The sequence below is a fragment of the Scomber scombrus genome, chromosome 18, assembly GCF_963691925.1.
Source record: "Scomber scombrus chromosome 18, fScoSco1.1, whole genome shotgun sequence".
Lineage (NCBI taxonomy): Eukaryota > Metazoa > Chordata > Actinopteri > Scombriformes > Scombridae > Scomber > Scomber scombrus.
Genome location: NC_084987.1, coordinates 2,081,576 through 2,096,996, shown reverse-complemented (window position 1 = coordinate 2,096,996; position 15,421 = coordinate 2,081,576). Strand labels below are relative to the sequence as shown.

The 15,421-nt window shown below is 37.8% G+C and overlaps 1 protein-coding gene across 6 annotated transcripts in view; it reads left to right on the top strand.

Moving 5' to 3' along the window:
- LOC133999045 (NACHT, LRR and PYD domains-containing protein 12-like) overlaps positions 1 to 15,421 on the top strand; it is a 72,971-nt gene that overhangs the window by 34,536 nt on the left and 23,014 nt on the right. For 3 of the 6 annotated variants that reach the window (XM_062438163.1, XM_062438162.1, XM_062438161.1), the window contains 7 exons: positions 739 to 912; positions 1,268 to 1,438; positions 2,060 to 2,233; positions 3,255 to 3,428; positions 4,303 to 4,476; positions 6,223 to 6,396; positions 7,040 to 9,739. In XM_062438163.1, the coding sequence (XP_062294147.1) occupies positions 739 to 912; positions 1,268 to 1,438; positions 2,060 to 2,233; positions 3,255 to 3,428; positions 4,303 to 4,476; positions 6,223 to 6,396; positions 7,040 to 7,046 (1,048 nt within the window). In that variant the 3' untranslated portion in view covers positions 7,047 to 9,739. Of the gene's footprint in view, positions 1 to 738; positions 913 to 1,088; positions 1,439 to 2,059; positions 2,234 to 3,254; positions 3,429 to 4,302; positions 4,477 to 6,222; positions 6,397 to 7,039; positions 9,740 to 15,421 lie in introns of those variants that run through there. The other 3 variants (XM_062438158.1, XM_062438159.1, XM_062438160.1) reach the window with 3 other exon arrangements.

Below are 15,421 nucleotides of genomic sequence, written 5' to 3'. Positions count from 1 at the left end.
TAGAAGGGGTGCTGGAGAGTGCTCCCTCAGGGGATTCCCTCGTTCTGTAACCGCCTGGTCTGCACCACAGGAATGTATGAAAGAGTTATTTTTAACAGGGGGGTCAAAAAATGTAGTAATAATAGGTTTCAATGGGGACATTTTTGTCCCTAAGGATCCCAGAGGAACACTTTTGTTTATACAGTGTATTATAGACCTATTATAAGTGATTGTTTAAAATAAAATAAAAATGTATATTAAAAAGAATATCCTTGAAGAATTTGATGCCATAAGCATGCGCACAGCCCAAATGATCAAGAAAATAAAAAATTAAAAGCCAAAAAATGTCCTTAGTGAGGCACATGGGTTAAACTAATATGAGGCTTCAGCAGTGTGAGTTACACATATCAAGTAAGTATGTTTGTGTTTCTTCAGTGTTTCCTTGCTGAGCTGCAGTGGAGGGATCCAAACTCAAAGAGGGAATTTTGTTCTAAATATTTGAGTCGGACAAATAAAGTGTGAATCTACCAGACTGTCAAAGCCTCATATTAGCTTCAGCTGAACTTATGAAGTCATTTCCTACAGTGTAGCTGTGTTAGGAAGAGACCACCAATAACATGCTTTAATTACACACACCTACTAAACTACCAAATACAGGATTTAATAGACATAGTGATGTTGAACTACTTATTTAAAACCTAAACACATCTGGTTGGATTATAAATGGATTTTAATCTACATAATTTATTCTTTATTCAGATTGTATCGCTGCAGTTTGTCAGAGACAAGCTGTGTTTCTCTGGCCTCAGCTCTGAAGTCCAACCCCTCCCATCTGAGAGAGCTGGATCTGAGTAACAACAAGCTAAAGGATTCAGATGTGAAGCTACTGTCTGATCTTAAGGAGAGTCAAGACTGTAGACTGGAGACTCTGAGGTCAGTTCACTGTCTGTCTGTTACTTTGACAGTCCTTCTTTGAGGGACAAGCTCCTCGCACTCTGCTGTGTCTGACATTTAATTAGATTAGAAATTTAATCTGGACCGACGTCTATCTGATGTACGCAGGCTTGTGATCAGACAGTGGTTTAAGAAGTGCTTCATTTGCTTTGCAGTGGAAACAATGCTTTGATGCGGAGTGCTCCATGGACAGAGGACGCATTTTCAATATCGCTCAATCACGTTAATTTGATTGTGGGAAGCCAAAATCGAGATTAAAATTCAATTAATTGTGCAGCCCTATCTGATTGGACTATAAATGGATTTTAATCTACATAATTTATTCTTTAATGAGATTGGAGGACTGCAGTACGTCAGAGACCTGTGCTTCTCTGGTCTCAGCTCTGAAGTCCAACCCCTCCCATCTGAGAGAGCTGGATCTGCGATACAACGAGCTGCAGGATTCAGACGTGGAGCTGCTCTCTGATCTTCTGAAGAGTCCAGACTGTACACTGGAGGGTCTGATGTAAATTCACTGACTGTCTGTTACTATTGTTGATTTTTTCTGTATTTTCAGTATTTTACAGTTTAGTATGTATATAATTGTACAGTATGCTACATGTACAATTATATTATTTAGTTCTTTTTAGTAAATTTCTTAAGCATAATTTAATTTTGAACGTGTTTTGGGCCAGTTGTTGATTGGGGAAGCCAATTAATTTGACATATTTGATGGTAATTAATTACTTTGACATTGATCTAACTCAGTTACTTTTTAGGAGAAGTAATGAGTAACTTTAATTAATTACTTTTTCAAAGTAATGTGCCCAACACTGGTTTTCAATGTCTCAGATCGTCAGCGGGAAAAGAGATGAGCGCCATTATATTTACCGCCACAGGAGGGCGCTAAACTAATGAAAGGAGCTCCCACACACACACACACAAACAGGCGGACTCCCTCCTCGTTTTTCCAACAAGACTTTTTTTTTTTAATTGTCAAATTTTGCATATGCAACTAGTTGTAAAAAACACTCACACTGTCTAAAAAAATGGTCGCTGCCTGGAGCCCTGCTCATTGATGTGGACATAGTAATGTTGAACTACACATGATTGGATTAGAAATGGATTTTATTTATTATTCATTCAGATTGAGTCACTGCAATTTGTCAGAGACCAGCTGTGCTTCTCTGGTCTCAGCTCTGAAGTCCAACCCCTCCCATCTGAGACATCTGGATCTGAGTAAAAACAAGCTGCAGGATTCAGACGTGGAGCTGCTGTGTGATCTTCTGAAGAGTCCGGACTGTAGACTGAAGGATCTGAGGTTAGTTCCCTGACTGTCTGATACTATTGTTGATCTTAATGTTTAATAACTGAACTTAATTTATGTGACATGAATAAAAACCCAACCTGCTGATTGTCCAGCGTCACCTCCCTGATGGCCCTCTTCACTAAGAGAGTGTAGACCTCTGTTGCTGCAAGAACTTCCCTACACTGAGGATCTGCCACCAGTCGAAAGGTGGCTGACCTTGTCAGAGGGGGTTGGCGCAGAAATTGTAATCGATAATCCTGAGTCATGGTGGAAACCACCCAGGGGTCTGTCCCAAGGGTCTCCCAGGGCAGTCTGCACTGGTGTAGGAGGTGGCATTGGGAGACAGGGTTCTGATGATTGCCAGGAAGAAGTGGATAGCCCTGGCCCCGGCCCTGCCCACTCCTACAAACTGACCCTTCAGTCACTGCAAGCAGCAGAACTTAAATTAGGTGGTCTTGTCTGTGGGGCTGGTGAAACATGCTGGTCACGGCCCCGCCAGAGCATACCTGGCATTTCCTTAGCACATTGGCGGCTGCTGAAGCATCGCCTTGGCATCTGGAGAATGGGTTTAAAAAAAGCACGTTATGCTCAGCTCTTAATCACATCATGGTTAATGCGTTAACGCATACAGTCCTAATATACAGTGTATGAACTACAGATGACTAACCTACTGGTCTAACTGACCTGCTAAGGTGCTGCCACAAAGAGACACACCGACCTGTGTAGATGACGACACTACTGAAATTGACTAATCACTCCCAGGCCCACCCCCCCACCCCACACACACACACACGTTGCGGACTCCCTCCCTGTTTTTCCAATAGGACATTTTACAAAAAAGTGGTCAAATTTTGCAGGTTGCACACATGAGCCTAGTTGAAAAAAACACTCACACCGTCTCAAAAAATGGTTGCAGTCTGGAGCCCTGCTCATTGATGAGGACATAGTAATGTTGAACTACACATTGAAAACCTGAACATATCTGATTGGATTATAAATGGATTTGAATCTACATCATTTATTCTTTATTCAGATTGAGGGACTGCAGTTTGCCAGAGACCAGCTGTGCTTCTCTGGTCTCAGCTCTGAAGTCCAACCCCTCCCATCTGAGAGATCTGAATCTAAGTAACAACAAGCTGCAGGATTCAGACGTGGAGTTTCTGTGTGATCTTCTGAAGAGTCTAGACTGTAGACTGGAGAGTCTGAGGTCAGTTTACTAACTGTCTGTTACTATTAATGTTTAACAACTGAACCTAATTTATGTACATACATAACATCTATGAAGTTAGTTTTTAAAAATATATTTTCAGTAATTTACAGTTTAGTGTGTAGTTATAAAAGATGACTCTGATGATTCTTAAATAAACTGTAGAAAATGTCCACTGTTAGTTGTTAAAGTAAATGAATGTTTATAATTTTAGGTAGAATCACATCTGTATACAGAAGATCCTCTCAACTAATATCTGTTTGAAACTGATCAAGTTTATTTGATGAAGGAGAAATATTTCTTTATTGTATTAATGTCTTATCATTGATATTGATCCTTGAGAACACACACACACACACACACACACACACACACACTGCTGGGTTAAAGACTAAACAATTATTGTCCAATAAGGAGACAGCATACACATAGAGTGACATCAGTTCATCTCACTGAACAAAGAGCAAACCTAATCTATTATAGTTTCTGAAGGAACAAAGAAATGACCTGTGATTGGTCAAACATACCAGTCTATATGACTGCAGCCAATGGCAAAGTTTACTTGATGAAGGAGAAATATTTCTTTATATTCTTTAATGTGTTTTAATGATTGATATTGATCCTTCAGAACACACACACACACACACACACACACACACACACACACACACACACACACACACACACACACACACACACAGATTGACATGAATATTATGATGATCCACAATAATTTTATTTTCAATTTTAATTTCATTTCAGAGAAAAGCTCATTGATGAGGACATAGTAATGTTAAACTACACATTTAAAACCTGAACACATCTGATTGAATTATAAATGGATTTTAATCTACATCATGTATTCTTTATTCAGATTGAGGAGCTGCAGTTTGTCACAGACCAGCTGTGCTTCTCTGGTCTCAGCTCTGAAGTCCAACCCCTCCCATCTGAGAGTGCTGACTCTGAGCTACAACAAGCTGCAGGATTCAGACGTGGAGCTGCTATGTGATCTTCTGAAGAGTCCACACTTTAGACTGGAGAGTCTGAGGTCAGTTCACTGACTGTCTGTTACTATTGTTGATCTTAATTTTTAACAACTGAACCTAATTTATGTACATACATAACTTACATCCATTAAGTAAATTTTTTCGATATCTTCAGTATTGTACTGAACAGTTAAGTGTGTTGTTATAACAGATGACTTATTCTTAAAGAAACTGTAGAAAATGTTCACTGTTTTGTGAAAGCCGAGTTATATAATGTGCACAAAAATCTTATTTTAAGTTTAAAAGTAGCGTAGATGCTAGCTGCTATATATTCACTGCTTTGAGTCATGACAAATTAAACTTTACTCTCTGAAAACATGGCAAGAGCTGCAGGTGCTATTAAATAAATACATAAATGAGTATATATATAACATACATTACAAACATAAACATTAATGTAATTCAGTGTAACTGTGCAGGCAGGCATTAATAAAAATATTTACTAACATATATCAAAAGCACAATAAACGTTATAAATCTAGCATTATTTAACCGTTACATTTGATCGTTATCTTCAACGTTACCTTTACCGTTACATTAATAAAGTACAACAAAACACACAATACCTTGTTCCCATTCAAGCTACGCGCTTAATTATCAAGATGTCTCACTAACTTATCACAAAAATAACTTATAAACACCCTTTCATCCACACCATTAATTAACCACTTTATGTCAAGGTACCGACTCTCAGCCGGCTTCAAAATAAATCCAAAACATTAAAACAATGGACTATCAAAATAAAAGCTTACAGGCAACTAAAGGGAAAATAAAGTTTAGTTAATTAAAGTACACTGACAGCTTATCAGACAGAGAACAGAACAATACTTAACAATCTAACATGTAACTTTGGGGCCTTTTCTACACTTTGAGTTTCTGCTGTCTGTGCTCAAAGTGAGAAAGTTGAAACAGCAGCTACTGACAGTCCATGTGTGGCTTTATGGGATAGCATTCATGTGTTTTAAATGTGCATAATGATGAAGCCCTTGCAAGTGATCAGTGGTGGGTAGAGTACTGAAAATCAATATTCAAGTAAAGTACCATTAAAATGACTTGTGTAAAAGTACAAGTACTCCCATTAAAAATTACTCAAGTAGAAATAAAAAAAGTACCCGGTTTTAGTATTTTTTAATGTCATTATCATTACATCAAAGATTAAGGTTACACACACAAAATCTCATCGTGGTAAAAAGACAGGTGGAGCTTTTTTTCTTCCTGGCAGGTGGTACTAAAGTAATTACGGTAGCCTAAAGGCAATGCAGAAGGTGTGCATTTAGACTACCGTAATAACTGCAGTAGCAGGGCAACAGAATTTAAAAGACGGTTAGCTTGACCAGTCTACACTCAGTCCCCACATTCAGAGGCAGACTAGTTGTAATGAAGCTATAAAATGGCAAATGTAGCAAAGTAAAAAGTACAAACATACTTGAGTAGAGAGTAGAAGTACAGTTTAAAAAAGAAAGATCAAAAGTACTTGTTCCTTTAAAAAAATATTTTTTATTGCATTACTTATGACTTATTGAAGTATCAGCATGTTGTCAATGATATTAATGAGAGCTCCTTTTCACTGTTTGTATTTGACAGTTTCTAACCTGCATCCTGTTCCTGGAGTTTCCATTTCCTAACGTCTATTTTCTAACCTTCTTCAACTCTGATCAGATTATGATACGTTGAAATAACATGAAACATTGAATGATTTCAAGCATGAACTTTGTCTTTTAAAGTGACATCTTTTTTTCTTTATTCAGTTTGTTTGGCTGCAATTTGTCAGAGATCAGCTGTGCTTCTCTGGCTGCAGCTCTCAAGTCCAACCCCTCCCATCTGAGAGAACTGGATCTGACTGAAAACAACCTGAAGCATTCGGATGTGAAGCTGCTGTCTGATCTTAAGAAGAGTCCACGCTGCAGACTGGAGTTTCTGAGGTCAGTAGAGAGTTGGAGTCAGTCTGTGCTGGTTTCAGCAGTTTTGTATTAAACAGTCAGTATGAAAGCAAAGATCCAGTATTTCCTGGTGAAGCTCCAACCTTCTCAATGCTGCTTTCCTCAGTGAAGCTGTGAGAGGAGAATGGTGACAGGCTTCAGGATTGGACAGAAAGACAGAGAGAGAGAATAGTCAGGAAATAAAGCTGGATTACAGCTGACAGCCTTACAACATGTATAGAGACAGTGATCCTCATCATCAAACTGTCACACCATCAAATCTGATCTACATCACTTTACAAATGTTGATATGATTCATATTGTTGAATCGTAGAGATTCAGAATGTTCTTGGTTTGTAGAAACAAACTATTGTAGCGACCAGGCTGCATGTGATGATTTAACAGCAGGAAACATCTTCATATCCCACAGAGACTCTGTAGCTTTAAACTTTGATAAGAGTTGACATGTATCAGCATTAAATCCATCAGTAAACTGATGAGTGAATGTCTCTGTTTTTGCAGTAATGATGTGTTCATGACTCTTAGCACTTTATTTCCTCTGTGTACTTCATAGTAAAAGTGTGTGCAGGTGTGTGAGCTTGGAGCTCAGTGTGTTCATCTCTGTTCTTTCTTCTTCTCTCATCAGCTGGTGATGATCTCTGTCAGAGTGAGAGTGAACATCCAGGAGTGTTGAGAGAGGATCAGCTGGATCCTGATGATCCATCTGGAGTCTGGATCTGGATTTTGTTGTCTTCACTTAAGTCTCTTAACTGACTACAAACTGAACAGTTATCTCTATTTAGCTGAAGTCAGCACTTTACAGATTTGTTCTACATGAGCTGTTTGATGTAGATAAAGATAAAACAGGTGTTATAAGTCAGACTCTGAGCCTGGGCTCATATTTATCAAGCGTCTCAGAATCACACTTAGAGTTAACGAGGACTAAAACTAATGAATGAAGCAGAAGAGAATTGACTGTGACTTTCAGCAGGAGAAGGATTACTGCTGGGAGAGAGTGAGACGTCTCTGTTTTACCACATTCAGAGCAGCAAAGTAGAATTAATGATGACGTGTGGTAGTTTTCTCAGTCTCAGCTGTAAATATTAAACAGTGGTAATTTGGTATATTATGTGTATAGACAGGTAACCAGACAGGTAACTTACCAAGGTTATGGCCAAAATTAATTCTAAGATGATATTTACAAACTGTAAAGAAAGCCTGAGAAATAAATGCATGAAGAACATCTTCTCTTCCACTGTTGAGTTCCTCTTTCAGCTACACCCCAAGTTAACTTCTGTTCTCTACATGAAGGTAAACACACTGTAAAAATATAAACAGATATTGTTCAGTTGCATCCTCCTCTCAAATATCAGGCTGTAGCTCTGCTGTTATTTGAAGCCGCCGAAATAATAAATAAGCCTATACAATATTTGAGATGTTGTAATCAAGTTGAGCTATCCTTCATTATGCAACTGTCATGATCAGAGGCTGATTTAATGATTTTGGGCCTCTATACAAACTCAGTCATGGGTTCTCCTTTACACTTTCTTTCACCCTTTCTCTAACTGAGAGTGTTGGTGTTGGTGGTGGAAGACAAACATACTTCAACAATAAAGCTTGCCTGATTGCACAAAGCAACTAAAACACAATGTCAGGTTAATAAATCTGACATGGCACCCTCCCCTCACACACAATCTGAATGAAACTGGGCTGATCAAAGAATTTAGTGTAGTGACACGAGCATTCAAAAAAAATAGAGACATAAAATAATAAAATAAAATAGAAAAATAAATTCTCTTCGGCTTCAATATAAGTGATCACACAAATAGATTCCAACAATACAAATGAAAATATCACAACTCAAAACCTGTAATGTCTCTTTTCAATCAGTCTCTTTTCAGTGTTTATCAAAAGTAAATCCTTTGTTCTTGGATAATGAACAGTCAATCCTCTCCACAAATTGTGGTGATCCACAATTTGGTATTTCTTAGTCCAGGAGGATAAGAAAAAAAATACTCCCAGCAAAGGAAACAAAATTTGGGTACCCAAACAAAAAATACTATAGAGCTCTATAGAAAGAAATAGTTTCTGATACTCAAGTGATCCATGAGCAAAGCTGGGTGATGGCTGGTGACAAGTTCTGCGAAACAGCGGTCTCTGTCTGGCTCCGGTCCACCCACGCTAGCAGGAAAACCAAATAAGAAGTGGTGACTTGATGTGAAAGATGAATAGTAGAGACTGGCTACAGCTCGGCCATGTCTTCTCCCCTCTCAGCATTATTCAGTTGCAAACCCGCGAACTCTCCTGCTCTGAGGTCACTGCTCTACAGCCGTAAAGCAGAGCTTACTGTTGCTACTCTTAAAGAGACATTGACACCAGGCGGGGAGTTCCAGTCCTCTGAAATGAGGCCAACGCGGAAGTAACTTAAAACTGCATTCTATCAAAAGGCCCCCAGGGGGCGACCGTTTTGGTGTCAAAAGGACTTCCATCTCTATACAAGTCAATGGAGAATTCACCAACTTCTCACTTGATTTATAACCCCAGTAAACGTTTTCTAAATGTGTTTATGGTCTCAATCGCTAGTTTAAAGCCTTCTTCAATGCAGTATGATGTTCATTTGGGAAATTTTGGCCTCCCTGATTTTATATTTGACGATAAAGCAGGGTATGCATTAGGGCGTGGCTACATCGTGATTGACAGGTTGATTAGTTCACAGGTTCAGGAGGGCGCCTCTTGCTCCTCTTGATGCCCATATAAGTACAATCCTTGTTTTTTTTTTACCCGGCATGCACCAGATCCGAAACTATTCGCTTCCAAGCAGCAGTCGACAAACCAATGGGTGACGTCACGGATGTTACGTCCATTTTATATACAGTCTATGATTGACACTGAATAACAAACTGGCTGGATAACCACTGGGTTACACTTTATAAACACATTTTACTGACTTACTTACTTACCTGAATTATTCAATAAATTAAGCTATGTTTGGCATTAGTACAGCTTGTTTTTCTCTAACTTTACACTGAGTGGAGGGAAATGAATTAGTGTTGATTATCAGCACAGATAAATATGGACCCTGCTCTTTGCTGTCAGCGCTCTGATCAGCCCGTTTGATAAGTCTTTATCTTCCTTTAAATCACTTTTTAAAACTAATTTTTATATACTGATCTACCAATTATTTAGTTTTATATGCTTTACATCTTAAATTTGATTCTTCTGTGTGTTTTGCTGGTTTATTTTCTTGCTATGTGTTTGTTAGTTTTGTGTAAAACATTGTGTAACGTTGCTTTGTGAAGTTTTATACACATCTGAAGGGAAGGTGATGGGATGATGGTGATACTAAACAAAGACAAAGACACCTGGGATGGGAATGCTTAACAAAGTATTGTTGTATCTTATATGCAATGACAATAAAAGATCTATCTATCTATCTATCTATCTATCTATCTATCTATCTATCTATCTATCTATCTATCTATCTATCTATCTATCTATCTATCTATCTATCTATCTATCTATCTATCTATCTATCTATCTATCTATCTATCTATAGATAGATATGAATGTATCTACACTGAACAAAAATATAAACACTTTTGTTTTTGCTCCCATTTTTCATGAGCTGAACTCAAAGATCTAAAACATTGTCTATATACACAAAAGACCTATTTCTCTCAAATATTGTTCACAAATCTGTCTAAATCTGTGTTAGTGAGCACTTCTCCTCTGCCGAGATAGTCCATCCCACCTCACAGGTGTGGCATATCAAGATGCTGATTAGACAGCATGAATATTGCACAGGTGTGCCTTAGGCTGGCCACAATAAAAGGCCACTCTGAAATGTGCAGTTTTGCTTTATTGAGGGGGTCTCAGTCAGTATCTGGTGTGACCACCATTTGCCTAACCCTGCTAACCCATCTCCTTGGCATAGAGTTGATCAGGTTGTTGTTGGCCTGTGGAATGTTGGACCACTCCTCTTCAATGGCTGTGCGAAGTTGCTGGATATTGTTAACTGGCCACAATCAACAACCTGATCAACTCTATGAGAAGGAGATGGGTTAGTAGGAGTTCTTATATACAGTCTATGGATTGAACACATAAGGAGAAATAAATACAGGCGGCCAAATGTACATGACGGTGTAGAGATCTGTGTTCACTTTGACATCAAAGAGGGGTTTTTTTTGTAAATTCTTGCCAAAAAAGCCAAATTATATTGACCATAATTCCATTTATGAAAGCAATAAAAGGGGAGAACATTTAAGGGGGTGAACACTTTTTTGACACTCTAATTTAGTGATATCTGTGGTTGTGGTCTTGACCAGTCTTGAAATAAAATGTGTGCAAACAAGAGGACCCAAAAAGTGATGGATGAAATTCAGATGTTATCACCTTTGGCTGATTGATCACTGAAGTGAACCATCTTGGATTAGCAAAAAAAGAAGAAACTTAAAGGGAAAATGATCCTCTGAATCATAGTTAAATTGCAGTTGGTTATCTCTTGTTAACATCAAGTCATGACATGACTGCAGGAATGTGTTTGGCACATTGTCAGTGAAGTGTATTTTAATTGGTAGATTCTTGATGTGTCGATGAAGAAGGAAACCACCGCTGACACGTCTCACTTGTATATTTTAAAGGTTTTATTACAAAAGAGAACAGTATCAAACTTCCAATCTGAAAGAGTCCCTTGTGCCCATCTGAGACTCTCTGCCCACTTGAGCTGTAGTTGCCCCTTATATAGTTCTTTATCTCTAAAACAAGCATCTTCTAAACAACTGATCAGTGAGATAAAGACAACCCCTGACCTGACTTTTCACCTTTAACCTAAGCACAAATCTATCTATCTAATCTGTTTCAAATCTACCAGGACACCAAGAGATGCCCCCAGGTTTCACATACCAAAGGACAACGACAGGTTAGATACCACATCAGAAAGCAGAAACTAGAATCTGAACTATCCTGTTTGTTCAGTTGTTTTCCTGCATGTAGAAAATGAGGTGAAAGCTTAAAAACGGTCTGGTGGAACAACACTAAACTAATGAACTGAAAACTCAAAGTGATATAATGCATAGACTTTAGTTACTGTACAGTTATCAGGGAATTAACAGAGATGAAAATTCAAAGTTGGAAAAGTGAAATGCAAAATTTAAACCATTACATTAAATGATCAAAAATGTATTGAAGGCTGTAGATTTGTTTTTTAGTTTTTTTAAGTGACTTAAGCAAAACACTTTAAATGAACATTTTACATTGTTTTTAAATATTGTGCTTGAGTCAACATATACAGGTTTGAGTATGAGTATGTTTACAGTACTCATTTTGTGCAACAGCCCTCAGGAACGGTCCCCATAAGGTTATAAATACAGGCGCAACCATGTGACTCCAGTAAGGGAGAAAGTAGCAGACAGGTAGGGAGTAAAGGTGAACGTCAGTACAGACTTCATTTCACAGTCAGCAGAGCAGGAGGAAAACACGTCTGAGGCAGGTGAGTGTTAATATCAGGACCGTAAATAATGATTACTGTCATTATTGATCAATCTGATGATTATTTTTAAATTTCATTGTTTAGTTGATTAAACTGTGACAGAAAAATATGAAATCACACAGTTTGACTTCTTCAAAAGTAGTTTCCTGTTTTGGTTCCACATTTTGGTCTTCAGACTCTGAGCTTCAACACATTCAATTATAAATAAAATACTGGATACTGAACTAAAGTGCCAAGTCTCCTGTGAAGTAACGATAGTAAATTTCAGTTACAGCTTTATAGCTGATATATTTTGAATATTTAGCTCATTTTTCTCACATTTGGCCTATTTTTCTTTCATTTGAGACAGAAATTCATGTCAAACAACATGTTATATATAATTGTTAAAAATGTGTAAACATAAAAATAAATCTAAATGTTGAATCTTAATCTGAATGTTAAATCTAAATCTAAATGCTAAATCGGTCGCCAAGTGTAAACCTAAATATTTAGAAAATATGCAGATTATCTAGGTCAGCGTTCTGGTCCACACCTGTTGCTGTGCCCCACCCACACCACTGGATTAGCATAAAAGGAAGAGTTTTCAAGGGAAAATTACCCTCTGAATCATAGTTAAATTGCAGTTGGTTATCTCTTGTTAACATCAGTTTGGCACAGTGTCAGAAAGCAGAAACTAAAATCTGAACTAACCTGTTTGTTCAGTTGTTCTCCTGCATGTAGAAAGTGAGGTGAAAGCTTAAAAACGGTCTGGTGGAACAACACCTTATAAACTAATGAACTGAAAACTCAAAGTGATATAATGCATAGACTTTAGTTACTGTACAGTTATCAGGGAATTAAGAGAGATGAAAAGTCAAAGTTGGAAAAGTGAAATGCAAAATTTAAACCATTACATTAAATGATCAAACTCAGAAATGTATTGAAGGCTGTAGATTGAAGTGACTTAGAGCAAAACACTTTAAATGAACATTTTACATTGTTTTCAGAACTTCTACTTGAGTCAATTTACAGTATTCAGAAGAACTCTGCTTCCACTCATACTTTGTGTGTTTAGATAGATAGATAGATAGATAGATGTAAACTTTATTGATCCCCTAGGGGAAATTTAGGGTCCAGCTGCTTAATACACATAAAGACACACATAACATACACAAACAACATAAACAGGAATGTAAAAAGTAAAATCTGTATAAATACAAATTAGGTAAGAATACAAATATTAAGAACAGTATACTAAATAATTAAATACTAAATACTAAATAAAAACAACAAGGTCTGAGGCTGAGGCTGTGTGATAAAGTGCAAAAATAAAAATATAGTGCAATATACAGTTTAAAGTGAATTTAGTCGAGGCTGTGGGGGTCCTTCTATTGCCAGATTGTACAGTTGTACGGCCCTGGGGACAAATGAATTACTCAGTCAGTCAGTTTTGCATGACAGTGAGCGTAGTCTCCAGCTGATCATGCTCTTCTGCTGGATGGTGGTGTTGTGAAGTGGATGACCTTCATTGTCCATGATGGTGAGCAGTTTGCTCAGGGTCCTTTTGTCTGTTACTGAAGTGATGCTCTCCAGTTCAGCTCCCACAACAGAGCCAGCTTTCTTTACCAGCCTATCCAGTCGCCCGGCATTTGTTGTTACTTTAAACAGGTTTTAGTGGGCGTGGACCAGGTGAACTGATACAGAAGTACTCAGAGGAAGACTCCAGTTTTATCACAGAAGCAAACACGACGCAGATCACAGCAGCAGAGAACCGACTGTAAACTGTGAGTATCCTGGTGTTTTAGTACAGATGTACTGGTGATTTATTAGTGATGATGTATTACTGGTGTAATTTCTGTTCTCTAACAATTTGTAAAATAAACTAAATGTATTTTAGCCAATAGCCTAATCGATTATCAATAGTTGCAGATTAAATTTTCTGTTGATTGACAAACTAATTGTATAAACTAATCGGAGTATCTATTTGCACCCCTGGTACAAATAGCCTCGGCCACACAGCTGAACTTTTTGCACCCTAGACGTAAAACAACGTGAAAACATGGCGGATATGAATCTTCCACGCCAGCAGAAAAGGGCGAATTTAGAAAGCTTTCATCTCTAATGTTTGTTCTAAAGACATTTCTGGCGGGAAAGTTGTATTATATTTTCATAATCTTTCCTCAGTGAATGCATACAAGCGACTTGGGTAAAGTTAGAAAGATATTGGCAGATTCGAACTTTAGCGATCAATAGCTCATAAACGAACATTGTTAAAACATAAAAAATGTCTCTTTCCTATCGTAGTAAGGTAGACTATTGACTACAACCTTTTCGCCTAAACGAGTCGTCCTCCAGGCTGCAGGAAATACATTGCTCTCTGTGCGCTGCGGGCGGAGAGGCGAGCGCTTAGGGACCGTCTACAAAGTGCAGTACCAAAGCGAAAAATATTCAATATCTCCACTTTTATTCACTGTAGTCTCACCAAATTCACTCCACACACCAACGGTCACCTGATAATCACACTACAACAGTTATTGTTGCAAAATGTGCTTGTGTATAATACTTCAATATCACCACTGTCATGTGCTGTCGTTCCATTGATTTCCCTTCAATAGCATCAATATTATACACAGTAGTCTTCACTATATTCACTCCACACAACAAGGGTCACCTGATAATCATACTACAACAGTTATTTCAGAAAAAAAATCTTTTTGCATATTTTTGGGGAATTTTTATTGTGAAAAATCCTCAATAGCATTAATATTATACAGTGTAAGATTACCACTTACACTCTGTGCAAAGCTAAAACATCCTGTTGGACCAATCTGTCACTAAATGCAGTGAGCAGTGATGCCAACTAATTTTCATGTGAAGCTGCTGCTAGAAGGTCAATCTCAATCAATCAATCTTTATTTATATAGCGCAAAATCACAACAAAAGTCATCTCAAGGCACTTTACACATGGAGCAGTTTCTAAACCGTACTCTTTAAGTTTAATTTAAAGAGACCCAACATTCCCACATGCAAGCACTCTGCAACAGTAGCAAGAAAAAACTCCCTTTTAACAGGAAGAAACCTCAGGCAGAACCAAAGTGGGAGAACATCTGCCTCGACCGGTTGGGGATGAGAGGAGAGAGAGGAAGGATAGGAGAGAGAAGCACATTGAAAATCAACATAAAATCACAAGATCAGTTTGTTTATTATCTGATATATCTGAACTGAGAAGTCGCATCTACATTGTGTCACAGTAACATGCTTCACCTCTGTGACCAGCTGTTAAAAATCATACATCTATAATCATACATCTATAATGTATAATGGATTCATTTTGATGATTTAATGATTATCATGAAGCCTGAATAATGATTCATAATCATGAGAATGCAGAAAAATAGAAATGTACAACAAAAATAGCATATTGTTAGTATTTTAGAGACCCCACAAAATCTCACAAATCATGTTTTCAGGGGAGCTTGTGTCTTTTTAAAGGCAGACAACCTCCCCCTGGCTCCCTATAGTTCACACCCTGACTAATGGATTGTGAAGACATTTTGAGTT